We start from the raw sequence: 25,705 nt of genomic DNA on the forward strand, positions 1-25,705 counted from the left end.
ATGCTCGTTTATGCACGGAGCATTTTCTTCTTCTTCGCCTTCTTCTTCGCGTTCCTCCTTCTCCTCCTTTTTCGCGTTCCTTCTTCTTCACGTGTTTTCTCCTTATCGTCATCTTTTGTTGTTGTTGCTGCAGCAGTATTTTTTTGTCTTTTCCTCCTTCTCTCTCTAGTGAAGAAGCAGTAGAAGGTGAGGAAGAAGAGTTTTGAATAGTGTAGAATGAACCGAACACAGTACTCATAATGAACCAAACACAGTATTCATGGTGAACCGAAATCTTAATTATGGTGAACCGAAAATAATACAATTATATACTGAGTGAACGAAACATAATCCATTATATAAAATCAAATTCAAACAGCTTTCTGCAGAATGAACCAAACACAATACTCATGGTGAACCGAACACAGTACTCATGGTGAACCAAACATAGTACTCATGGTGAACCAAAAACAATACAATTGTATAGTACTGAGTGAATGAAACATAATCCATTATATAAAATCAAATTCAAATAACTCTGCCTACAATTTACATATTATCAATTCAATTCAATTCAATTCAAATTAGCAATTGCATTCCATTCAATTCGATTCAAAATTGAATAATCCAAACTTTGTCAGTTTGATTCATTTCAGAAGAGTAATCCAAATCGCTCTCCTGTTTACCAAAAAATTATGAACCCCTAAACACTAAACCCTAAACCCTAAACCCTAAACCCTAAACACTAAAACCAGAACCCTGAACACTGAACCCTGAACCCATAAAACCTAAATCCCTAAAATCCTAAATCCTACACCCTAAAACCTAAACCCTAAACCCTAAACCCTGAACTCTGAACTCTGAACCCTGAACGCTAAACCCTAATCCCTGAACCCTGAACGCTAAATCCTAAATCTTGAACCCGAACCCTGAACTCTGAACCCTAAATGCTAAACCCTAAACCCTACCGTAAACCCTAAACTCCTAAAATCCTAAACACTGAACCCTAAACCCTAGACCCATAAATCCTAAACCCTCAACCATGAACACAGTGAACCGAAATTAATACACGGGGCGAACCGAAAGTTTGAAACACACTGAACCCCTGTACACTGAACCCTGAACCCATAAACCCTAAACCCTGAAACCCTGTCGTCATTCTTTTGTTGTTGTTGCTGCTGTATTTTTTTATCTTTTCCTCCTTCTCTCTCTGGTGAAGAAGCAGTAGAAGGTGAGGAAGAAGAGTTTTGAATAGTGCAGAATGAACCGAACACAGTACTCATGGTGAACCAAACACAGTACTCATGGTGAACCGAAATCTTAGTTATGGTGAACCAAAATCTTAATTACATTGAAACAATTATATAGTACTTAGGGAAGAAAACAGAACATATTGGTCTAATTTTTGTTAGACTCATTTCTGCAGACCGAACCGAAAACATGAAAGTGATGAACCACCTCTTTAGTACTTACCGAACCGAAAAGTTACTCACATTTACTCAGAGTTACTCACAATTACTCACAGTTACGTATTATCAATTTAGTTGAATTCAATTAAAATGTAGATAACCTCAGTCTATTCAATTCATTTCAAATAAAATTAGAAATTTCATTCCATTAAATTCGATTCAGAATTCAATAATCCAAACCTCATCAAATTGATGCATTTGAAAAGAATCATCAAAATCGTACTCATTCAAATGATTTGAAGTTGATTCATTCATTGTTTCAATTCAAAAGTGCAAATCGAAGGAGAAAACGAAGAAGAAGATGAACGACGAAGATAATTACGTTGAATCAATTCATATCCATAATGCAGAGAAGAAAAACGCAAAAGAGGAGAACGACGAATTTAATTAGGTTGAAGAAGAAGAAGAACGCAAAAGAGGTTTACATTATATGAAAAAGTTTACGTTAAAAAACGTTGATAACGCAAAATAAGGATTCGTTATATAAGTTATAAGAGGCGCGTGTAAAACAAACGGGGTGTGGGGCGTAGAGTGAAAGCTAGTTGGATACCATCCATGTAATTTTTACATGGATGTAGAGCTTTTTTGTATACTTATTATTCCTTGATGATCATTGATATAATTATTTAATAATCACCTCATTTGAGAATTAATAAAACTAAATTAACTATCTCATAAAATAAAATTTATTCTCCAATTAGGATATATAATATTAGAATTTAGATCATTAATATGAATTAATAACATTTTTTATATTATAATTTTTTGTATAGAATTAGATACTTAATATGTAAAATTATGAGATTAATGCTAGATTAATTATATAAATGTTATTCTCTATGAAAGTATAAATATAGTTTTAAAATATATGCTTATTTCTATGTTATTGTAAAGATAACATAATAATTTTATATGAAACTATTCTTTTAGAATTTGAATATTCTAAATTTTAAATTTTACTTTTGAGAGTAAAGTATGATCTTTTATTTTTTATTTTATAAGTGAGACCAAGAAAAAATATAAGAGAGAAATTATTCAAAAATAAAATATCACACTTTACCCTATAAAATAAAAATTTAAAATTTAGAGAATTCAAATTTATTCTTTTATATATTTATAATAAATTTGATCCGATCTAACAATGCCGTTGACATGTCCATAATATAGTCATTGACTTTAATTTGTTCATATAGCCCACAATTGTCGGAAATATAAAATGCCTTTAAATATTAAAAACACATGGTAATATATATTTTAAGTCTTGAATTCCAGACTGTTGATGCATTTACAAAAGGAATAGTCTCATGCATGATTGAAGGGCAACAGTATATAAAGGGTAGCAAGCATGCAAACTTTGTGAACCAAGCATAGATCATTAGGGTCTCTAGGAAAAGAGAGTACTAATAAAGATCTGAGGCTACACAAGAAACCAAATATGGGAACTTTCTCAGGGTCGAGGCAATGGCCTCGACTCATCTACTTAGTGGCATTTTGCCTACTTGCAATTAGTGTCATTGCTAAGCCTGATGATGAAGATCATGATAGGAAACCTTTCCCTCATGAAAAACATAAAAAAGAGCACGAATTACCTCCAAAGCATGAAGAACATCCACACCATCATCATCATAAACGACATCCACATGAACATAAATCTCCACCACCTCCACCTTATGGTTACAAATCACCGACTCCACCAATCTATTCTCCACCACCTCCATATGTTTATAAATCTCCTCCTCCACCAGTTCATTCTCCGCCTCCTCCAGTGCATTCACCTCCACCACCATATATCTACAAGTCTCCTCCACCATCAAATCACTCACCGCCTCCACCGTATGTATATAAATCACCTCCTCCACCAGTTCACTCACCGCCTCCACCGTATGTTTATAAATCTCCACCTCCTCCAGTTCACTCACCGCCTCCACCGTATGTTTACAAATCACCTCCTCCTCCTGTTCACTCACCTCCTCCACCAGTCAACTCTCCGCCCCCACCATATGTTTATAAATCTCCACCTCCTCCACCATACGTTTATAAATCTCCACCTCCTCCAGTTCATTCTCCGCCTCCACCAGTTCGTTCACCGCCTCCACCGTACGTTTACAAATCACCTCCTCCTCCTGTTCACTCACCTCCTCCACCAGTCCACTCTCCACCACCACCATATGTTTATAAATCTCCACCTCCTCCAGTTCACTCTCCGCCTCCACCAGTTCATTCACCTCCTCCACCAGTCCACTCTCCGCCTCCACCGTACGTTTATAAATCCCCACCTCCTCCAGTTCACTCACCGCCTCCACCCTATGTTTATAAATCTCCACCTCCTCCTGTTCACTCTCCGCCTCCACCAGTTCACTCACCGCCTCCACCGTATGTTTACAAATCACCTCCTCCACCAGTCCACTCTCCGCCCCCACCATATGTTTATAAATCTCCACCTCCTCCAGTTCACTCACCGCCTCCACCGTACGTTTACAAATCACCTCCTCCTCCTGTTCACTCACCTCCTCCACCAGTCCACTCTCCGCCACCACCATATGTTTATAAATCTCCACCTCCTCCAGTACACTCACCGTCTCCACCGTACGTTTACAAATCACCTCCTCCTCCTGTTCACTCACCTCCTCCACCGTACGTTTACAAATCACCTCCTCCTCTTGTTCACTCACCTCCTCCACCAGTCCACTCTCCACCCCCACCATATGTTTATAAATCTCCACCTCCTCCAGTTCACTCACCGCCTCCACCAATTCACTCACCGCCTCCCCCATATGTTTACAAATCACCTCCTCCTCCTGTTCACTCACCTCCTCCACCAGTCCACTCTCCGCCCCCACCATACGTTTATAAATCTCCACCTCCTCCAGTCCACTCTCCGCCTCCACCGTACGTTTACAAATCACCTCCTCCACCAGTCCACTCTCCACCCCCACCATATGTTTATAAATCTCCACCTCCTCCAGTTCACTCTCCGCCTCCACCAATTCACTCACCGCCTCCACCATATGTTTACAAATCACCTCCTCTACCAGTCCACTCTCCGCCCCCACCATATGTTTATAAATCTCCACCTCCTCCAGTTCACTCTCCGCCTCCACCGTACGTTTACAAATCACCTCCTCCTCCGGTTCACTCACCCCCTCCACCAGTCCATTCACCTCCACCACCATATATCTACAAGTCTCCTCCTCCACCTGTTCACTCTCCGCCTCCACCGTATGCTTACAAATCGCCTCATTCACCAATCCATTCTCCGCCCCCTCCATATGTATATAAATCTCCTCCTTCACCAGTTCACTCTCCACCTCCTCCAATACATTCACCTCCACCACCATATATCTACAAGTCTCCTCCACCACCAATTCACTCACCGCCTCCACCGTACGTTTACAAATCACCTCCTCCTCCAGTTCACTCACCCCGTCCACCAGTCCATTCCCCGCCTCCACCGTACGTTTACAAATCACCTCCTCCACCAATTCACTCGCCTCCACCACCATATATCTATAAGTCTCCTCCTCCACCTGTTCACTCGCCGCCTCCACCGTATGTTTACAAATCACCTCCTCCACCAATCCACTCCCCACCCCCTCCATATGTCTATAAATCTCCTCCCCCACCAGTTCATTCTCCGCCTCCTCCAGTGCATTCACCTCCACCACCATATATTTACAAGTCTCCTCCACCACCAATTCACTCACCGCCTCCACCATACGTTTACAAATCACCTCCTCCACCAGTCCATTCCCCACCCCCACCATATACTTATAAATCTCCACCTCCTATAGTTCACTCTCCGCCTCCACCAGTCCATTCACCACCCCCCCCATATGTTTACAAATCACCTCCTCCACCAGTCCACTCTCCGCCTCCTCCAGTCCATTCACTTCCACCACCATATGTTTACAAATCACCTCCTCCACCAATCCACTCTCCTCCCCCACCATATGTCTATAAATCTCCTCCTCCACCAGTTCACTCTCCGCCTCCTTCTCCATCTGTCCACTCCCCGCCACCACCATATGCCTATAAGTCTCCCCCTCCTCCTGTCCACTCACCACCTCCACCAGTCCATTCACCCCCGCCACCATATATTTACAAGTCTCCTCCTCCATCAGTTCACTCACCGCCTCCACCGTATGTTTACAAATCACCCCCTCCTCCATATCACACACCGTCACCACTAATTCACTCACCACCACCTCCATATATCTATAAGTCTCCACCACCTCCAGTGCACTCACCACCTCCACCATATATCTATAAATCCCCACCTCCTCTAGCCCACTCACCTCCACCACCCCACGTATATGTTTATCCGCTGCAGTCACCTCCACCTCCTCATGTTCCCAATCATCCACCATACCTCTATAACTCACCCCCACCTCCTCCAAAAGGCTATTAAGCTTGCTTTTAATTATAAGCTATCTTAAATTGCTTCAGTATTATTATGGCATGCATGTGTTGCGGTTAGGAACTATAACTTCATTAATAACAGGGGTTATACGATCTACACTAAAGGAAATTGTCTTTAAATGTAACCTTCTTATGTATACTTTTTATTCAGAAGTTTGTTCTGCTCTAACAATGTTCAACCATTGTCATTCGCTTATGTTAAGTATCCATTTACTTATTTGCATGATATTCTTATGTAATTTGTGAGGTGCTACTTCGAAATAAATACTTTATTTGACATTATATTTCTTTTGTTAAAGAATTATGAATTGAGTCTTGTCATCCTTACATTAATATATGAAATGTTGCAAATTTGGAATATAAAGCTAACCACTCACCTCTCTCCAAAACGATGTCTCAATCTCCTATTTAACAGAGAAAAATGTTAAATAACCAATATTAGCTAATTGAATCGGAAGTAAACAATTAAATCCCACGTGAACGTACAAAATTTTTTGGAGTATTATTATTTATAAAGCTTTATAAAATATAACATTCTCTAAATTAAGCAATATATGAGAGTCCTTGATGTTATGCCCAATTGATGTATCACAATGTATGTAGCGATAGTTGAGATATACTTTGATTTGAGCCCATGATATAACTTTGAAGATCTCAAATGTGGCATTTATTTAATGTAACAAATTAAGCGTACATATATATTTCCTGCTCCATTTTTTGTATGTTGACATTCTGTTGAAGAAGAAAATGAACAAGCGAATAAGTGCAGTGTCAAACACTAAGTTTAGGATGGAAATCTGAGTTAACAAGTGAGGATGTAATGTCATCTAAACAAGCCATTCGAATTCTCTCGGGAGTTGCTGGATTATCAAGAGGAAACCAATCACCGCATCCCACTTCAAGTCTTGCAGCTCTGATGGCGTCCTTGATGGCGAAGAACACTGCCGATGCTAGGAAAAACGGCGGCTCGCCAACGGCTTTAGATGAGTGGATGGCCTTAACATTTGGATGACCCTAACAGTTACCACGCATAACAATGAACAACATAAGCAACCGTAGAGTTACTTTCAATTTTTTTTGTGGCTACTAATATGAAGATGTCTTCAGTAACAGTTAAGATATTGGCAGGTATTATGTGTAAAGGCAACATGGGGAACATCATTGAATTTCAGGAATCAAGAACACACCTTTAGAAGTGAGACATTGAATTTCAGAGGAACATCATTGATAGAAGGAATTTTGTAAGCTCCAGGTCCACATGTGTAAAGGCAACCAGGGGGAATCCATTTATGTGCTGCATCTCCCCATTTGAGTTCTTCTAAAGCTAACCAACCCAAACCTTGAATAAAAGCTCCTTCAATCTGCGAAAAGAAATATGATGAACAACATATGTATGTAGATAGAATGAAAAACATACCAAATAGGATTTTCATTTTTCAAGAACATAGAAGAAAAGCCAGGAAGTTGCAAGTGTAAGGAAAGTATCTTTAGCAAACATTCTTCTTTATTATGAAAATTAAGTATAGAAATATAAAACCAACTGCAGAAGACGAGTACCTGACCAACATCTAGTGCTGGGTTCAGAGAGAAACCTAGATCCATAATTATGTTTGCCACTCTAGTGTGAAAATCTCCAGTCAAGGTGTCAATTTCCACCTCAGAAAATGCAGCCCCATAAGTGAAATACCTAAAAGGTTTTCCTTTACCCATCTTCCAATCAAAGCCAATATCAGGCGTAATATAAAATCCATGGGCAGAAAGGTCTATTCGCTCTATATAGCACGCAACAGCTAGCTGAAAACAATAAAAACATAAAAATGTTTAGAAATCTTTCAAGCACAAGCCACCTTGTAACAGTACAATAATTGTTGACAATACCTATACAGAATACATATTTAGAAGGATTCTGAATATTTGTTAGAAATTTTAAACAATTTCAATAGGATCTTGTGAAATATTTATTTTGTTTATCAGAAATGTTAAACAGTCACAATGGTTTATTAATTCCTCATGCACTTTCTAACACAAGCATTGACATAAAATTTATGCAAAAATAAATTTTCCACAAAAAACACAATGTACTTGATCATTTATTCTGAATGAATTTTGCTGAAGCAAAATCTGTACCTCAGCAAATGAGTTGAAGTTGTTCCGTGAAGCAATAGGTTCCATGCGTGCCTTTATCTGCTCACATGCATCTAAAACCGCTGCTCCATACATATCAGAACTCGCAGAAGCTGCTGTTGGAGAAGAATTAGGAACCTGATGTTTAGCAAGCATGAGTAGAATCAGAAACAACACTTCAAGACACAAGAATGAATAATCCAAATGAACCAACAAAAGAACTTCAGGATATTATATCCAACATGTTTATCAACAGAAAAGTTGCAGAAAATCTACACAAGTGTGCCAGGATCTTTAGTTGCTATCCTCTGAAATTAGTTAACCCTCGAATAGAGTAACTTGTTACCTTGTCAGTACTTGTCTCTGATATAAAGACAGAACTTAGGGGGATGTTGAAAGCTGATGCAGCGATCTGAGCAACTTTTGTATGCAAACCTTGCCCCATTTCTACACCCCCATGGGTAACTAAAACAGTTCCATCTGTATAAACATGAACCAGAGCACCTGCCTATAGTAATTAACAACATATTAATTTAATCATCATCACTAATTTGATAATGCAATTCTATCATAAATAACATAGGAATATAAAAGGAAAAAAAAGTTTTGAAGAAAGGCAGTAGAGAACCACAAAAAAGAAAAATTACTAACCAAGAAATCTATAAAGCAGACCATGATTGTAGATGGTAATTACCTGGTTCATAAGCTTTGTTGTAAAGGATATACCAAACTTTGTTGGAACCATAGCAATGCCACGCTTCTTCCAGCGGTTATGACTGTTGAATAAGTCAACTTGTTCACGTGCCTTCACAAAGTCACAGGATAACTTGAGTTCATTCCACAGCTGGTGTAGTGTGCAGTGCTCAAGTTGCTGGCCATAATGCGAAATATATCCTGCTTGCTGAAAATTAATTTCCTGGAAAGAAACTTATTTAGTAAATTGACAGTAAAAATCCAACATCAAGTGAGGAAATGAGGAATGCACAAACCTCTTAGAGAATAAACCAAAATCGTATATCTTACCTTTATCTCTTCTGGGCTCATCTTGAGTTCAGCAGCAATCCTATGAATCCAGTTTTCAGTGATAAGCATGCCTTGCGGACCACCGAATCCACGGAAAGCAGTGTGACTAGGGAAATTAGTGAAGCAGACCTTTCCAACTATCCTCACATTTGGTATATCATACACATTATCTGAATGAAACATAGCACGTTCAAGGATAGCAAGTGACAGATCCAGTGAATTTCCGCCATTGTTATAAATTTCAAGATCCAATGCGAGTACCCTCCCTTCATTTGTAAATCCGACCTAAATCAGATAATATCTCTAATTGACTATTCAACCACATTAAAATCAGAAGAACCAGTGATCTCTCTCAGAATTTAAGCCAGATAGAAGCAATCAAAAGTACTTAATACAACAGTTCATAGTCATTTTCTGCCTAAAATACATCTTAAAGAGAGAGAAAGAAAAAATTTACAGCAACATTTTGACATTCAAAGAAGCACACTAGTTTTACCAACGTATTTGATATTAGCAATACCTTGTACTTCCCAAGAAAACTATGGCGTTGCCCAGTTATCATCATGTCAACATCTCGGTCAAGTGTGAGCTTCACAGGCCGATTTAACAGATATGATGGAACTGAAGCTGCAGCAGCAATAAAGGCTGACCTTGTCTCCTTCCCCCCAAATCCACCACCAATTCGCTTTGTTTTGCACACTACCTTTGACATGGGGAGACCAAGAACATGAGAAACATATTTCTGGTGCTTCTGAGGGGCCTGCAATAACCGATGACCAAACCAGAAAATTTATGTCGCAAAGATAATACATAACTACAAGAAGTACTTTTATATAGTTATATTTAAGACTTAAGAGTTTAGTTTAAATTTTCCTTTAGTGTGGGATCACTCAATCAATAATGGGGAAAAGTCACATAAGAATATAAATGTAAAAAGATTAAATTAAACTCTTGACAGGGGCATATGGACCAACAAACCTCTTAACCTGGATTGGATCCGTCCCTAGCAATAACACAATGTTATTTTCACAACTCAGTTGCTTCTTTCAAAGTTCAAGCCATACATTACAGGTAACACAAGTCAACACCATTCACGATACTTAGTTGAAGCTTATTCCCATGAAGATATGATAACAACAAAAACTTTATTGTAAAACTCTAGGTTTATCACAACAGAAAAGGGAAAAAGACCAAAAGTGAAGAAAACACCAGCTCCCACGATCATTTTTGTAACAGAAGAACCATAAATAGATTATCAACCATTTTCCATCCATTTTCCTTCCAGTGTTTGAATCTCTTATCATCAGTATATACTGATCAGCAGTTCTGAACACTTAAATATATAAGATCACTTGTCCGGTCATATATTCCCGAATTTTTCCAAAAAGAATTTGATATATCAAAAAAAGTTAAATATTCCATACAAATTGGGGCTTCCAAAAAATAAACATTTCAAACTTCAGGCTAAGTCAAAAGAATGTATGACTTACCTGAGTAGATGATATCATATGAACTTCACTTCCACCATCCAATGTCCACACCAAACTGCTATGTGGCTCAAGATAGAAGTGTTCCTGACCTCCAATGTGAACTTCCCCTTCAATTATTCTGTCACACTGACCTGACTGAAAACATTGATCTACATCACCTTTAATCAAACACTTCTCTGTATTGGGGTGAAAACTTCCAGCATTGATGGCCTCTTTTATTGACAGGATGGCTGGTAGATCTTCATACTTGACATTAACTTTTCTTGCTGCTGTCTTTGCATTTTCATGTGTATCGGCCACCACTACTCCAATAACCTGGAAAATTTTTATCAATTCCACAGACTAATAATGTAAAAGGCTAACCGAAGACTAAATATTCCACAATAAAGGGCCAGCCACTGACACCAAGATCTGGTAAAACATATACTTAAATTGAAAAGTTACCATCAACAGGTAGATGAATGAGCATCCTAGTATGATTATTGATTGGGAAGGGGAAAGCACATAGAAGTGGTCAATTCATATCGATTTTGAGTGAGATTTTAAAGGAGATATTTGTTGTATGGCTAGACCCTAAGCTATGGTGTAGAAAATATTCCAGACTAAGCACACTATAAGAAGGAAGCAGGAGAGTTCCTTTCCCTTTGACTCTTCAAGCTCAACTTATAATAAACTAGTCAAAAGTTAGATATTATTCAATAAGTTATATACCTGACCCACACAGGTTACATAATCTGTGGCAAAAAGCTCCTCATCATAAACAACAGGCCCAATTTTATTATCAGCTGGTACATCTTTGGCCAGAAACAAACCCACAAATCCAGGTGAAGACATGGCCTCTGAACCATCAATTGAAAGTATCCGGGCATGGGGTTTTCTACTCAAAACTAAGGCTGCATGCAATCCATTCAGAGGCAATTGTATGTCGTCAGCATATTCTGCTTCTCCTGTAACCTGAGTATACATTATGTTAAACATGTCATCAAGCATTCTACTGATAAGTAGAAGACATGATTTGCCTATCTTTAGAAATAAACCAAACATAATAAAAGCACTATATGTACAGGCAATATATTTAGGAAAGATTTGCATGATAGGAAGCTTCTCTTTTAAACCCTAAAATAATGATGGAAAAAACTCAATATAGAACAAATATTCAACAAAAAGAATTTTGTTACAACTTATTTTCTGATGTTTTATAGAGTGACTTTTTAGAGATCACTACAATTTATAAAAAAGTACTTCATGAGGTCATGTGTCTGAAACATAAAGAGCTACAGGAACAGGATGAATGAAGATGCAAGCATGCTTGACCAATCATAACACTTCACAACTAATCTATGGAAGAAAGCATAATCTATATAAATTTGGGCTGTCATTTTACCATGTAAGTTCAACTAACCTGAAGTTTTGCAGATAGATGAACCTCAGGAGAACCCACGGATGTCCCATGTTTCATGATTTCATAGTCCTGAGATCCTGTAATTGTTGGGCGGTGGACTGGCTGCATGGCAGACAGATGAGATGCCGGTATCGACTCTTTCACACCATCCAGTTGATGAGACACCCATAGAAAAAATTTAAAAAAGAAACTTAGAGTCAAAGATTTCCGGAACTCAACCATTCCGCCAGGAGCATCCTCTTTTAGTATTATATCATTTTGTAGGACTTTCAATGCATCTTGTAATAGATTTTGATCCCAAACCTTCCCAATGAGAAAGTCCTTAGTTTTTTTAGCAGAAAGTGAACATGGCGCCACCCCACCATAAGCAATTGATGCATCAGCAACCACCCAGCTTTCGCTAGTTTCTTGTAGATGAATGCGCATACCCGCATTTACAATTGCAATATCATCATCCCTTCTATGAGACTGTTTAAATTCCTTCACATATTCGAATCTCTTATTCCACGGTAGGAATACTGACAGCAAGATTTCACTGCTTGCCAAATCCACCTTACGATATCCCAAGAAGAAATTTTCAGCCAATGTTGTCCTGCTGTTTCCTTCGGAATCAATAATTCGAAACTTTGCTCCAACTGCCATCCAGAGAGGATTTAAGTCTGATATTGGACTCGCGGTACATATGTTGCCCCCAATTGATGCAGCATTTCTTATTTGTGTTCCAGCAAACCATTTCAGTTGCTCAATTAAGGCCCTACAAGATGATGTTTCATGAACATCTCGCTCAGTTACAACCTTTCTTAAAACACTCAAGAGATCAGATAGCCTTACTGCAGCACCTATCTCTAACCCATCATCCTTTACATTCAAAACATTTAGTTCTGGCACATGTGTTACAGACACCAGAACCCGATACTGTAGTCTCTTCAGTCTCATCTCAATTCCTACCTCAGTATTACCAACTATCAACTTAGCATCAGGATATTTGACTTTTAAATCCAATAAATGTTGAAGTGTTAAAGGCCTATACCACATTAACCCACCAAATCCAGTCAAACTCAAAGGGGTTGCTGTCCTTAACAGGAGCTCAGGTGGAAAAATAAGTTCCTTTTCTGTATATTTGGTCCCATCTACTTCATCATAGGAAGTAGCTTTATATCTATTATCACCCACTACACATTTATCATTCACATTGTTTGAATTGCATGAGCAGGGCTTTCCAGTTGAAGGGCATATAGACTTAGCTTCTTCAGGGCTCACAGAAGAAATCCCAGTATATAACAAATCATTAGTTTTGGCAAAGACACGGAATGCATCAACTATTGGTCGGTAACCAGTGCACCGGCATAAATTTCCAGCAAGACATTCTTCGATTTGCTCTTCACTAGGCGGGGTTTGACTTGACCGCAATAATGCATACATGGACATAACAAAACCAGGTGTACAAAATCCACATTGTGAACCATGAGCTTGTGCCATTGATTCCTGAAGAGATTTCATGTTCAAAGCACAAATGTATAAGCTAAATTTACAAACAAGAGGAAAGCTCTTAGATTAAGCCCTGTGCACATCGCAAGAAACAAAACAAAGGGATACTCAAAAGTATGTATGACCTGGACAGGATGCAAACCTCTCTTGCAGCTTCCCAATCCTTCCACTGTAATCACATGCATTCCTTCTACAGAATATAGAGGTGCTAAGCAAGCATTGATAGCATAGTGTCTGGAAGAACATTTTCAAACTGAAATGGTAAGTTTGCTGTTAAGATACACGAACAAAGCCAAAAGCCAGAAGCCAGAAACCAGCACCGGCGTGAAAGAAGAAACACTTACAAGCATTTCCTCGATTTTTCATCATAAGAAGAAACCATAACCGTGCAAGCTCCACAACCACCCTCACCACATCCTAGTTTAGTTCCAGTGAGGCCTATACCTTTTGCACCAAAGAAGGTAGAATGTCCCATAATTAGTTTTGCTTCATACAGAAGAAAATTCAAATGGACTAACCAAAACTACAGCACCTATAGAATCAATCGAATAAGCAGAAACATTTATTCAACACTAAGGAGAATTCCTGTTTCATTGCCATGAACTAATACATGAACTCAAAATGCAGATATTTAAAAAATTAATGCAATAAGGTTTGTTAATTAAGCATGTGAAGTGAAACAATAACAAATTAGGTTGAATTGGAGAGAAAATGGGGAGCGATACCTCTGAGATACTCAAGAAGGGTGAAATGAGCTAATCCATCAGGTAACACTCTTCGAACTCCGTTAACGTAGAGAAGAGGTTCGTAAGACACCTTCGATGGTTGAAGCTGAGGATTTTCGTCGTTCTTGAGTGACCCCATGTTTGGGGCTGCTGCAACTTCAGCTGAGGATTCTTATTATGATTCTGAATTATGATTAAGATTTGATGACTCTTATGACTATGATGATTTCAGATGTTAAAACAATAATAGTTATAAAAATTAAATATTAATAATTGTGATCGGAACTCGAAACGTCTTTCTCCCAAACCAAACGAACCCACTCAGATTTCAGAAAAAAAAAATGGTATCTCCTTCTTAGTCCGACCAAACATGTTTGTCGCATGGCATGATAAGACCACAGGCAGGGTAAACTAATTAAAATTAAAATAATAGGATAAAAGAGAAGTATATGACTCAGCAGCACATGGCATATTATCTATATCTATTAGAGATTTAGAGTAATGGTATAAAAGTATTTTTAAGAGACTCTTTAAGTAAATCTATTCAATAATCAATAAAAAAGAGTTATAATAATAAATAAATATTTTAAAATTTTAAATATATAAATAAATAATAATTAATTTAGTTTTTTTTTTTGTGTATACATTTTTGTATTTTAAAATAAAAATTATCAATATAAAAAACTTCCTTTAAAAGTAAACATTTGATGTTTCCAATATTGACCCAAACACTTAGGTAAGAAAAAAAATTACATGTAATCAGCATTCACTGACATCATATGTGTATATCTTTGCATATTCCAACAATCAATTACATATGTTAATAAATGGTATAATTTTTTCATACTCAATTAAGAAGTTACAGGTTCGAGCTTCTTATTTTTGATAAAAAAAAAAATCAACTACATATGATTGATTATATTTATAAAACCATTAAACTTTTGCTCATTTTGGTAAGGTAGATTAGGAAGATGCATGAGGTAAATACTACATTATTATCCACCTTTCCACTTCCTATTTTTGATAAAAAAAAAAAAATCAACTACATATGATTGATTATATTTATAAAACCATTAAACTTTTGCTCATTTTGGTAAGGTAGATTAGGAAGATGCATGAGGTAAATACTACATTATTATCCACCTTTCCACTATGCATTGGATTCTTTTAGTTTCATCTTTTGGATATCAACGTGAGCCAAAAGCATCGTTAAGCCACCACTTGTCACTTTCATTACACACGCAGCCAAATTAGTACTATTACTATGTATGAGATATATCCCCACAGAATCGTCTTCTTAAACGACACGTCTCAAGTTGTAATATGAAATTTTCCGTGCTAGAGTAATTAAAAAATAATAAATAAATAAGACTATAGTAAGCCATGACCTGATGAGAATTTGAAGTTTCAATTTTGGCGGCCAAGTAGACCAAAGAATAGATAAAATAATAAGAACTAAGCAAAAATTTCTTGGAAATAAATGACTGCACAGAAAAATGGAAGGAGAAATATGTAATCTACATGCATAATAAGAAAGAATGATATAAACATTATCTATTGTTGCTGCTGAATCATATTTGTTCATCACTGAAGAAGCTTCTGCCTCAGAGGATCTTGTGTAGGCAAATTCATGCGCGTAGAACGTTCAGATTGAGTTGCATGAATGAGAAGTTCCATAACAAGTGTGACTACTACAAAGAATAGCACTGTGCATAAGATCCCTTCCCACGTGGACAACAGTTTGGTCGACTTGAAGAACTCATAAAGTAGGAACCCAAGGAGACAAGTCCAACAAAGCACAACCTAATAAATCTTCAAATTTAAGTACCAAGATGAAAAGCTATTCAAATATCTAAATACAGTTATCTACACTTACAAAAATAGATTTCTTAGACCGACCCAGGTCTTGAAGTTCTGCATCACTGAAAACATCTGTAGTGTTATATCTCTCCAACATAGCATCCTGTATGGTAAATTTACAAAAATATTCATGCTTTTTACCATAGTATACAAGCCTTTAAAGAACACAATGTTTACATGTCATGTTAGAAAACTATATATGTTACTCATGAGTTTTTCATTAGATAAGCTGTTATGCATTACTTAGTAATTTGTAATAGTAATACCTTGGATATAAATAGGTCTTTGCACCATTCTGCAATTTCATTAGGCGTATGTGGCAGATCCTCCATTTTGAGTCGTTGTATTTGAAGTTTCACCTGTAAAAATGCAGAGGAGTTTTAACTCTATCTTCTGTCTAATATGTAAAGTTGTGGCATGTTAACAGTAATCACATCTATTAATAGCATGATAGTACAAATGATTAATTTGTCTAGTTTAGTTGTCTTACCGAAGAAGATTGACCTTTAAACAATCTCAACATTGTTGGAGGAGTATCACCTTTTTTAACTGAATAAGTGCAATCATAAATAGCTGGAGTGAAACTCCGAATATTTTCTACTACACAGACAATACCCTGCAGAAAAATATTATCATCAATACAATTAAGATCTCATGTTACTGTTGCCAACTAGTAACATCAGTTATTTAAGTAGTCATCTCCTCATATCATGTTTCTATAAGCTTTTTAAAACATTAAATATGAAATAATGTCTCCTGATAATCGTTTTTTTTTTCCTAGACTCGCCCTTACAGGAAAATAGATTGTAAAAAATCATAATATTCACCTTAGTACGGGGAATCAAAACATTTTTAGGTATAGGTAGGCCTCTTGAAGCAGCAAATGCTTGAGCTGCTAGAAGCTTATCTGGTGTGAAACGAGTTCCTTCGACAAAAAGAGCCAGCCAAAACGGTAGTGGAGAATTCTCTAGCTGCTTAAGACCTGACTGCAATGCCAGAAGTGATATATATAAGTAAAAATAATTTTCTGATTATATATATATATATATATATATATATATATTATATGTACACTGAGTGTTCTTTCATCTTTTGCCCATTCTCTTTCTAGAAATATGTAATCACAAAACCACATTGACCAACCTATAACCTGCATAAATAGATGCACCAAATTACTAATTGATCTTCATATCAACTAAATTCAATTTTCTATCACACTTTAACTTAGTAGGACCAATTTATATCAACAGACAACAGGCAATGGCTAAGTCATGATGAAGTCAACTTCCAGAACTGTCAAGCTTTCCTTCATGCAAGAATATATACTGTTAGAATATATTAGGATCAATTAACTCTCATCAGAATTATTTAATATATCTGAATATTTATTAAGGATATTACATCTTTATTATTTCGATTCTCTTAATACTTTTAAATACCTTTTTACATTGTATCATTCTAGACAACTTAAATAGAAACAAATACTTTTTCTACTGCTCTCTCTTATTTTTCCAACATATACAAGCCAAGAACCATTTCTAAGGACTGTTGATAGATTGGGTAATTTCAGCATGCAGAAGTCTTAGACTAATCATCAAGCAAGAACTGCCAAAATAAGAATTAGCAATTAACCATAATGATGACAATGATAACAAGTTCATCAAAAGTATAAAGAAAAAAGCCTTAATATAACTCTCTAATAATATAGAGTAACAAATGAAGAGGGAATTACAGAAACTCACAGGAAGGTACTTGAGTTCTTTCTTCATAATGGCTAGAGAGCTGCCAAGGCAGCCCGAGCGCTGTCAAAAAATCAAGAAAAAAACTTTCAAACGAGCATCGATAAAATGATTCAATTTTCTTATAACTTTTTGTGCACTCATCATTCTATAGTGATGGAGTAATACTTACCTAATGAGTACAAAGAAAAGGAGACACAAAAACATTTCTACTTTCAGATATATAAAAGAAGAAAACATGTTGAACCAAGAAATACTGCAAAAATAATGTGCTCATGAGCCATTGATTTAGATAGTATCTACCTGAGCTAAGGCGAATCCAATGAGCCAATCAATGTCACTCCTGTGGTTGCACAACAGAAGAGCATTTTCTTTACCTAAATTTTTTTCTCAGATAATAATGCAGAGTTGTGAGAACTACATTTTCAGCAGCAGAATGCAGAGAGTACATAATTACTATTTATAAGAACTTAACCAACAAAGTTGCTGTCAACCTACCCATTAATTGACGAGATTCGGAATCCATGTGCAGTTCAATCTTCAAATAAGAAAATTCATCTTGTTAGATTGTAGTGTGGATAATATAAAAATAATTTGAGCAGTACTTTATAATACAACCCCTTGTTGTATATTTTTTGTGTAACTTTAAGCATTGTAAATAAAATTGAGTGGTAATAGATGTTCTTAAAGGATGTTGTAGAGTAAGGTACATGCATTAATATTGGTGAAAGTTTTTAGAATAAGATAATAAGCAAACACCTTAATGGCTCCCCACCAATCAATGAGAAATATGAGCTCCAACCATAGTGATTGAGTAAGCATATTGTTTATTCTTCTGAATAAATTTCTTGATATTGGGCGAAAAAGGATAAAGACGACAATCTGCGAAAATGGATATTTACTACGATATATCAAATGAACTAATAAAACATAAAACTAAAAATGACAATTTGAAAATTAAATTAAAAAAAAATCAGGAATGATGTGAAGTATACAGTTATTCAGTTAATATGAAACATTCCAGAACAACAGAAAATATGCCTTATAAGAAGCTTTCTAAGAAAAAAGAAACCAGATCTACGTCTACAGCTTCCATTTCTAACATAATCATGCATAGTTGCTTCTGAACATGATCCTCTTCCTTGCATTCAAAATATGTTACGATCTTCAAATTTAAACCATATATAAATGTAGTTGCATAATATCATTCTGCCATGCAACATTGATGAAGTAACAATTACAATGTGCATAAACGCAAAATGGAAAAATACAACAATCAGTTAATCCATTCAAAAAAGCGAAAGGATATATAACAAGGCGATTTGCAGATTGGATCTTAATTAGTTACCTGAATTGCGTTAACAATAAGGCCTGAGAGAATGAAAAGAGTGCCTGCAGGAAGAATAAAAACTGCTGCTGGGAACGCCATGCTTGCAAGGCAAAAAGATGAGCGGAGAATATGAGAAGAAGAAAACAAATTAGAAAGACAATAAGAGATAAAGAGTGAGAGGGTGGAATTTTAGGAGCGGTTAAGTAGCCAGAAATGTCGTTGCTAATAAGATTAATAACAAATTAAGGAAGTAACATGTGCAATCATATAATATTCGACTGGCCTTGTAGCTAAGCTAAGGGACTCACGTGAATTTTCTCCTGCATGAAATATATGTTGAGTCTAAAATACATGATATTGAGCATTTTATTAACTTTACTGTAGCGCCGTGTAGTTGAAGAATCCTAGTTTAATGCCAAATTTAGATATAGTAAAAGTTTCTATGATATTAAAAAGTAAAAACACTCAGAAAGTTGGATCTTTTCGTCAAAGTAACTTAAGTTTTCCAATCCCTCAACTTTGCGAATTCAATTGCATTGTTAGGAGAAATCGAGTGTGACTGTTGTAAAATGATTAGTTTAACTTTTTAAAAACGTTAAGAATTTTAACTTATCTTTTTAATTATCTTCCTAATTTTTAAATAAAAATAAATAAATTTTACATTTTTAACGTTTTTAAAAAATAATATATATTCACTCATTTATTATGATTCTTAATTATTACTCAGACACGTCAGCTACGTCTGTGCCTAATGTCAATGATCTGCCAGCAATGATAACACGTAAACTTTTTAAATTACACGTAGAAGTTGGGCACATTTTCTGCTACTATATATAATCGGCTTGTATTTAAATTGCTGTTTATACAAATGAGACTATACAAATGCTATTCAAGTGATTCACTCATTTACTGGCCCCAAGATCTTGAATCTGGCATACAAATTGCAAGTACTAGAAATTTTCACAATTACAGAAAAATAAAATAATTGAACGAAAATATATGGGCAAAATTTTTCTTTGCACTTCAGAGGCACTTTGGCAAGAATGTTCTAATTGAAGAACATAATGTAACTTTCAGTCCTAACTTAGATACTTTGACAGCCAAGGAAGATCCTTGCAGTCTCTCAGTGCAAAGGCTACATCATCGCTGCCACAAAGTAAAATCAAACCAATCAACTTATTGTGATCAAATCAAATGTAATTAAGTAAATGCAATAAATAAGAAGAACAGATTCAACACGAAGCATATGTGTCTATGTCATATTAAGCATAATCCCGATATTTGTTTCTAAAATATAAAGACTCTATTATATAGAAGCAACTGTGACAAGAGATATTAAGAATTAACCTTGGGAAATTGAGCTGCAATTTTTGCAGCCTGTGCTTAGCACCTGCTTCACATAAAATAATCCTGCATTCGCCTAGCTTACAGCTGCAAACAAATTAGAACAGAAAAGTCTCAGTTTTAAATTATATGGAATTGGCACGGATCACATGCATTTTTTTAGTGTCATTCAAGTATTAGGCATGACAGCATTTTCTCCATTTCAGCTCAATAGCCACACCATATCAAATTCATGCAGAGAATGTATTAGAAATCTTACCCAACTTGCAGAAGAACATCATATCCGGGACACACTTCACCGTTGCTTGTACAAAGACACGAAACCGTCATCGCCAGCTGCATTGTCAAATATTAAGAGATTATATAAGAATGGAAATATAAATTACATTAAACCTTCAGTTTCCATAATATAAGTTTTTTAACGAGAAAATCTACAAATTTTGCATGGGATAGCTCTGATGAAAGGAGCTAAACCAAAACGGAGACAACTTAGCTTCTTACTAGTGCAATTCTAGTAGAATGAACTCAGATAGAGATCTTATTGTTTTTGTCAAATATGCATGCATCAAATAGACAAATAATCTAAGATGTAAACTTCATGTAATAAGGACTAATGTGTGAAGCTGCCAAGCTCTATGTATGACCTAAATGTATACGAGAGTAAAACAACAATGAATTTTGGAAGCTAACCTTTTCAAAAGTGGTTTCCCCCATTCCTGTTTTATAAAGTTCATGAACCATAGCTGTCAGGAAGATTTTGCTAAGTCTGGAACAGCTTTTTATCACCTTCAACAAGAATGACATACCGTGTAAGACCGAAATGAAATGCTGGAAACATTCCTCCAAGTAAATGAATGTACAAAACTGCCTTATTACCTAGAAATTATATCATGGATTTTGCAGAAGAATATGCACATGCAGAACTGCCATTGATAACATCAACTTCCTATTTTAGAATGACATGTGACTGGTGTGGTTCCACAAATTTAACAGTCACAGTTGATTAACTAAAACGGTGTTCACATTGTAATTCTAAGCCAGAGTCATGTAAAAGAGAGTCGTCTTCTATGGAAAAAGCTCATGTTTTCTAAAGTACCTAGCTGACGTAGATCAGCAACACTTTGTATATGTAATTTAAGTCACCACTAGCCCATACATCTCAATGATCTCACAATAACATAAGGCATCATCTGTCGTTTGCGAAACACAACGAAAATTCCAGAATCAATAAATAAATCAGCAAACTGGAAGTTTTAACTCACTTGAATATGAGGTGCCTGGAACATTTCTTGAATGGCAGCTTCAACGTCAGTCATACCAACAAGTCCTTTTCCTAGAAAGAATATGCAAAAAGGGATTACTAGGCAGAAGCAGCACAGCAGGAGTAAGAAGGAATTTATGCATATAGGTGATCCTATAGACTTTTAAGTTAATTACGTAATCCAAATATTCTAGCATTTAAGGCGGAAGGTGAAGCAATGACAGATGTGTATATCAATACAAAGCATGCAGACCTAGGCAAAATCCTATTTGTAAAATACGTAGGACACGTTGATATACCTGCCGCAACAAAATCAGGATTCACAGTTAGCTTCTTTATACGATAATCTGCTATTTCAGCTGCACGTCTGCATATCTCCAAGGCACGTCGTGCATCTCCTGAGATTGCTGCAACCTGAAATAGATGTGAATCAATGACCTATTGTGCCAAAACAACTGTCTATTATGCACAACAAGATATGAGGAAACTCATCTTAATGAAGCAGAGACTAACCTTTCTTGAAGCAAATTCTATTGCTTGTTTTTCAAATATATCGATTCCTTTAAGGCGACTTGAAATGATTTCTTGAAGCTGCTGATAATTATATGGGCCAAAGCAAAGCCTCTGTATGCCCATTCGACTCGATATGCGAGGAAGTAACTTCTCTGGAAGATCCATGGTATTTGCTATCCCTGAAGTCATCAGATTATCACAAGCCTAAGATATTTTAGGGTAGAAAACAAAAAGCCATTGCGGATGTATAATATGGATTCTTGTTTCAGCTTTCCCCTTATTTAATTTCCCCAACCAAACTGGAAGATCATAACACTGAAAAAATATGGCATGCCATAGGTCTTACCTATCACAATAAGTTTGGAATGTGCCTTAGTAGGCCAGTCAAGAATATTGTACAGTACCTGTAATTAATGCAACTTCATCATAATATGATTCGTATACTAAAGAATAATGATCCAAATAAAACCTTTTGTTATAAAATTTGGAATTTACCGACTGGTTTCTGGTTACAAGAAGATCAAGCTCATCAATAAGCAAAATACATGGCCGATCAGCATCTTCCCCAGTCTTCTTCCCTTCAACAAATCTCTCATGCAAAAAGTGAAGAGCCTTTTTCCAGCTAACTCTGTGCCCATTTAATGCCTCATATATGACCTGAAGGAATATTGGAGCTATACATAAATCGGGAATATAGTCCATCTAAAGCTAAAAACAGTGTATATTTCATTAACCTTACCCTATAGATATTCTCTGGTGAAGCCAACTTCAGACCATTAATCTCCACAAAACAGTAGGGTTTGATGTTTCGTGCATCAACTTCAGACCTCAAACTCCTCATTACTGATAGAACGCTCATTGTCTGCAGTTGCATATGAACAAAAGTTAACACCGAAAAAATAAAAGTTTGCTCCACAATAGCCAATTAAAGCCTTATTTGACTAAATAAACAATAGCTGTAGAACATACGAAAAAAAATACCTTGCCAGTCCCTGGAACACCATGAATATAGAGGCAACGCCCCAGACATTGATCATCACAAATAGCACCTTTAATGAATGTATTTATCTCTTCCATTTCTCTATATAAAAGCATGCATGATTAGTAACTTGAGAGAGAGATAAAAAATCTCGAAAACAAAAATAATTCAAACTTCAACATACTTATTTCTACATGGCAACGATTTAGGCAATGATGCTAACAATAGTGAAGCCTTTACTCTCTCGAGATCTGTTTGTTTGTGAGACCGTACATGCTCCGGAATTCGTTTTGTACCTATCTTCTGAAGTCCAATGAACCGTCCTTTGTATTGATTCTGCATCATTTCAACATATCTTTCTTTAGGAAATCATAAATCTCAAACGAAGCAGAAATATAAAGTTAAAAGTAATGGACATACTGCTGCCAACTGATGACTTGTTGATGGTTGAGATCGTGTATTTTTTAAATTCTCCTCCTCATATACAATATCATCATCTGTATCAGAGTCTGATTCCTTGGAAACATTCCAATCTTCATCACTGTCAATCTCTTCGCCATCCTACCATGTAAGTATAAGCCCATGAATACTGGCATTAACTTATTTAATGAGAACAAAGGATACTTGAATTTCTTTTTCCCGATCTTCTAACATGATTACCTCTTTTTCATTGTCAATATCAGCAAGACGTTTGAAACTGTGCCAATGAATGTCATATTCATATTCACATAAGAAAATATCATCTCCCTCATTGCTAGCCTTGGCATAGTCTTTCGGGGTCATAACAAAGCAATGTCTAAGGATAGATTCCATCTGCAGTTAAGAAAGAAACATCATGATAAACAAAAGGAGAATTTCTACTACCTTAAACTTCAGAGGCAGCCATGGAGTAAATTACTGCAGGTTATGATAAATTCAAGAAGCTTGATAGAAGAAATCAACTAGTGAAATTTATTCATGCTAGCAATGTACTATTTGAATGTTAAAGCCAACAAAGTTCTAATATAGCACCTCAATGTCTGCAAATTCGTTGGTTTGATACAGTTCCCTGCTCAGGTTATGAGGTTGTCGCCCAGCAGAAGTCTCTTCTGGGATCACATACCACCGCACATGACACCAGTAGTTGTCATCCACTTCTTTCCATATACTGCTCACACCAATACCAATTTTACAAATCAAGGAAAACATCTAATCAATATCAATCACCATAACTACAAAAAAGCAAACAGTACAAGCTCCTTTAATTGTACAACATAAGATGTACCTTTGAATATGCGCAGCCCATAAATCACTTGAAAGAAGCTTCTGCCTCAGCGTCCTACTTAGTTTCTTGCCCTCCGGCGGCTTTGGAAAGCTAGCTTTCCTACCCATCTTACGATCCTCACAGAACCCACATACCCAATCCCCTTCAGGAACCTCTTTCAATGGAGGCGTCAAGCACTTCAAGTGAAACCCACCTAAACAATCATCACACTCAATCATTACCTCACTTCCAGAATCAAAGCACAGCCTGCACTCCTCCGCTTCAGGATCTTCATCATCGGAGCTAGCATCTTCCCTCCTCTTCACATAAACATCATCACCAACTCCAAACTCGCCTCCATCATAAACCACCTTCTTATAATACACGCGCCTCTTAGTCAACCTCCCACCCTTTTTTCCACCCTTATCTCCATTTTCTAATTTCCCCTTTTTAGCAGCCATGGCTCTGGTAACAACCTTTCTCTCACTCTCCATCTTCCTCTTCTTCGTTTCCGACTGCTCAGGCGATGCCGGAGCAAACTGAATCTCAACCAAATCCCTGGCTTTCGCATTTTTTTGCTTCACTTCTTCACCAGCCTTCTTTTCAGATCCACCTTTAACAACCGAAGCACTTCGAGCAGTTCCAGTTCTACGTTTTATCACTTCGGTGGAATCATCGGCGTAATCAATGGATTGGCGAAACTTGGCAGGTTCGGTGGAGTTGAAGTGGAGGGACCGTTGGCGCGTGGATCTGCGTGGAGTTGGCAGGGATTGGGGAGTGAGTGGAGTAATGGCGGGTGATGGTTTGTAATTGGATTGGGATCTGAGATTGGGCTTTGAAGGAGATTGAAGTGACTTGATTAGAGTTGCAGCCATGGATGAAACGAACGGATGAAGCTGCAACTTGGAGCTATAGCTAGGGTTTCGTGAGAGAGTGTGTCAGTGTGTGTCTGTGATTAACTACGATAAGAATTGGCGCGAAATGTTCCCTCTCGCTCCCTCACCTTTTAAACAACGTCTATTTTTTTGCGCCTATTTTGATTGTTGGGCCAAGTGATGGACCCTTTCAAGCCCAACCCATCAGACCATTTTTTGTAACGAATATATATAGTAATTAGATTGTAAAAAGGCATGTACTAAGCCTTCTTATCGACAAAAGAAAATTGTCTGTTAGACAAAAACAGAAAGTAAAAAAAAAAACATCGTTTACAAAATTATATAATTTTCCAATTACTCTTTCTGAAAAAATTTTTGAACAAGGGAAATATCCAAAGTTTAATCTTTTTTAACAAATGTGTAATTTATATTACTATACATA

At 36.6% G+C, this 25,705-nt stretch overlaps 4 protein-coding genes and 1 non-coding gene across 56 annotated transcripts; 1 reads left to right on the forward strand and 4 right to left on the reverse strand.

Moving 5' to 3' along the window:
• Positions 1-2,794: 2,794 nt before the first annotated feature.
• LOC107461373 (extensin-3-like) lies at positions 2,795-6,149 on the forward strand. 50 transcript variants are annotated; one of them, XM_052252930.1, is made up of 6 exons: positions 2,795-3,466; positions 3,635-3,724; positions 3,890-4,006; positions 4,172-4,258; positions 4,355-4,570; positions 4,610-6,149. In XM_052252930.1, exons 1-6 carry the CDS (start codon positions 2,884-2,886, stop codon positions 5,854-5,856), a joined length of 2,340 nt encoding a protein of 779 aa, XP_052108890.1. In that variant the 5' UTR covers positions 2,795-2,883; the 3' UTR covers positions 5,857-6,149. The 50 variants fall into 50 exon arrangements, with proteins under 50 accessions (XP_052108890.1, XP_052108899.1, XP_052108891.1 ...); XM_052252939.1 differs by having other exon boundaries at positions 3,890-3,958; positions 4,172-4,237; XM_052252931.1 differs by having other exon boundaries at positions 3,890-3,955; positions 4,121-4,258.
• A 195-nt stretch (positions 6,150-6,344) lies between these two features.
• LOC107461425 (xanthine dehydrogenase 1) lies at positions 6,345-14,496 on the reverse strand. 3 transcript variants are annotated; one of them, XM_016079906.3, is made up of 14 exons: positions 14,120-14,496; positions 13,739-13,838; positions 13,520-13,628; positions 11,907-13,391; positions 11,216-11,458; positions 10,505-10,819; positions 9,535-9,774; positions 9,015-9,299; positions 8,686-8,907; positions 8,338-8,499; positions 7,995-8,129; positions 7,425-7,661; positions 7,055-7,228; positions 6,345-6,881 (listed from the first exon to the last, which is right to left on the reverse strand). In XM_016079906.3, exons 1-14 carry the CDS (start codon positions 14,256-14,258, stop codon positions 6,639-6,641), a joined length of 4,089 nt encoding a protein of 1,362 aa, XP_015935392.1. In that variant the 5' UTR covers positions 14,259-14,496; the 3' UTR covers positions 6,345-6,638. The 3 variants fall into 3 exon arrangements, with proteins under 3 accessions (XP_015935392.1, XP_015935393.1, XP_015935395.1); XM_016079907.3 differs by lacking the exon at positions 14,120-14,496 and having other exon boundaries at positions 13,520-13,647; XM_016079909.3 differs by lacking the exons at positions 13,739-13,838; positions 14,120-14,496 and having other exon boundaries at positions 13,537-13,643.
• Positions 14,497-15,594: 1,098 nt separating this feature from the next.
• On the reverse strand, positions 15,595-19,211 carry LOC107461427 (1-acyl-sn-glycerol-3-phosphate acyltransferase 3-like). The gene is made up of 11 exons (XM_016079911.3): positions 19,067-19,211; positions 18,478-18,600; positions 18,217-18,256; positions 18,022-18,095; positions 17,722-17,781; positions 17,052-17,129; positions 16,807-16,965; positions 16,470-16,595; positions 16,246-16,338; positions 15,996-16,082; positions 15,595-15,922 (listed from the first exon to the last, which is right to left on the reverse strand). The coding sequence occupies exons 1-11, from the start codon at positions 19,145-19,147 to the stop codon at positions 15,704-15,706; spliced, it is 1,140 nt and encodes a 379-aa protein (XP_015935397.1). The 5' UTR covers positions 19,148-19,211; the 3' UTR covers positions 15,595-15,703.
• Positions 19,212-19,993: 782 nt separating this feature from the next.
• LOC107461426 (origin of replication complex subunit 1A) lies at positions 19,994-25,353 on the reverse strand. The gene is made up of 16 exons (XM_016079910.3): positions 24,410-25,353; positions 24,157-24,292; positions 23,806-23,958; positions 23,566-23,706; positions 23,330-23,481; positions 23,148-23,247; positions 22,906-23,028; positions 22,662-22,823; positions 22,513-22,570; positions 22,167-22,345; positions 21,953-22,067; positions 21,655-21,725; positions 21,083-21,178; positions 20,652-20,728; positions 20,396-20,479; positions 19,994-20,194 (listed from the first exon to the last, which is right to left on the reverse strand). Exons 1-16 carry the CDS (start codon positions 25,261-25,263, stop codon positions 20,128-20,130), a joined length of 2,568 nt encoding a protein of 855 aa, XP_015935396.1. The 5' UTR covers positions 25,264-25,353; the 3' UTR covers positions 19,994-20,127.
• On the reverse strand, positions 23,821-23,898 carry LOC127741323 (small nucleolar RNA snoR28). The gene has a single exon (XR_008002277.1). It is a non-coding gene; the product is annotated as a small nucleolar RNA snoR28 (small nucleolar RNA).
• Positions 25,354-25,705: the final 352 nt, after the last annotated feature.

Source organism: Arachis duranensis, chromosome 8 (genome assembly GCF_000817695.3).
Source record: "Arachis duranensis cultivar V14167 chromosome 8, aradu.V14167.gnm2.J7QH, whole genome shotgun sequence".
Taxonomy (NCBI): domain Eukaryota; kingdom Viridiplantae; phylum Streptophyta; class Magnoliopsida; order Fabales; family Fabaceae; genus Arachis; species Arachis duranensis.

Excerpts from the sequence above, each read along its gene's own strand:
- LOC107461427 (XM_016079911.3), bottom strand. The coding sequence starts at position 19,147 with ATGGCGTTCCCAGCAGCAGTTTTTATTCTTCCTGCAGGCACTCTTTTC. Across the intron at positions 17,130-17,721 it reads AAGAACTCAAGTACCTTCCT|GTTATAGGTTGGTCAATGTG; the intron begins GTGAGTTTCTGT and ends CTATTTATGCAG. Across the intron at positions 16,966-17,051 it reads AAGATGAAAGAACACTCAGT|TCAGGTCTTAAGCAGCTAGA; the intron begins GTACATATAATA and ends CTGGCATTGCAG.
- LOC107461425 (XM_016079906.3), bottom strand. The coding sequence starts at position 14,258 with ATGGGGTCACTCAAGAACGACGAAAATCCTCAGCTTCAACCATCGAAG. Across the intron at positions 9,775-10,504 it reads ATATGATATCATCTACTCAG|GCCCCTCAGAAGCACCAGAA; the intron begins GTAAGTCATACA and ends CGGTTATTGCAG. Across the intron at positions 6,882-7,054 it reads TCAATGTCTCACTTCTAAAG|GGTCATCCAAATGTTAAGGC; the intron begins GTGTGTTCTTGA and ends GGTAACTGTTAG.
- LOC107461426 (XM_016079910.3), bottom strand. The coding sequence starts at position 25,263 with ATGGCTGCAACTCTAATCAAGTCACTTCAATCTCCTTCAAAGCCCAAT. Across the intron at positions 22,824-22,905 it reads CACCAGAGAATATCTATAGG|GTCATATATGAGGCATTAAA; the intron begins GTAAGGTTAATG and ends ATATTCCTTCAG. Across the intron at positions 22,571-22,661 it reads TTGTAACCAGAAACCAGTCG|GTACTGTACAATATTCTTGA; the intron begins GTAAATTCCAAA and ends CATTAATTACAG.
- LOC107461373 (XM_052252923.1), top strand. The coding sequence starts at position 2,884 with ATGGGAACTTTCTCAGGGTCGAGGCAATGGCCTCGACTCATCTACTTA. Across the intron at positions 4,259-4,354 it reads TCCTCCTCCTGTTCACTCAC|CTCCTCCACCAGTCCACTCT; the intron begins CTCCTCCACCAG and ends TTTACAAATCAC. Across the intron at positions 4,571-4,609 it reads GTACGTTTACAAATCACCTC|CTCCACCACCATATATCTAC; the intron begins CTCCTCCGGTTC and ends CAGTCCATTCAC.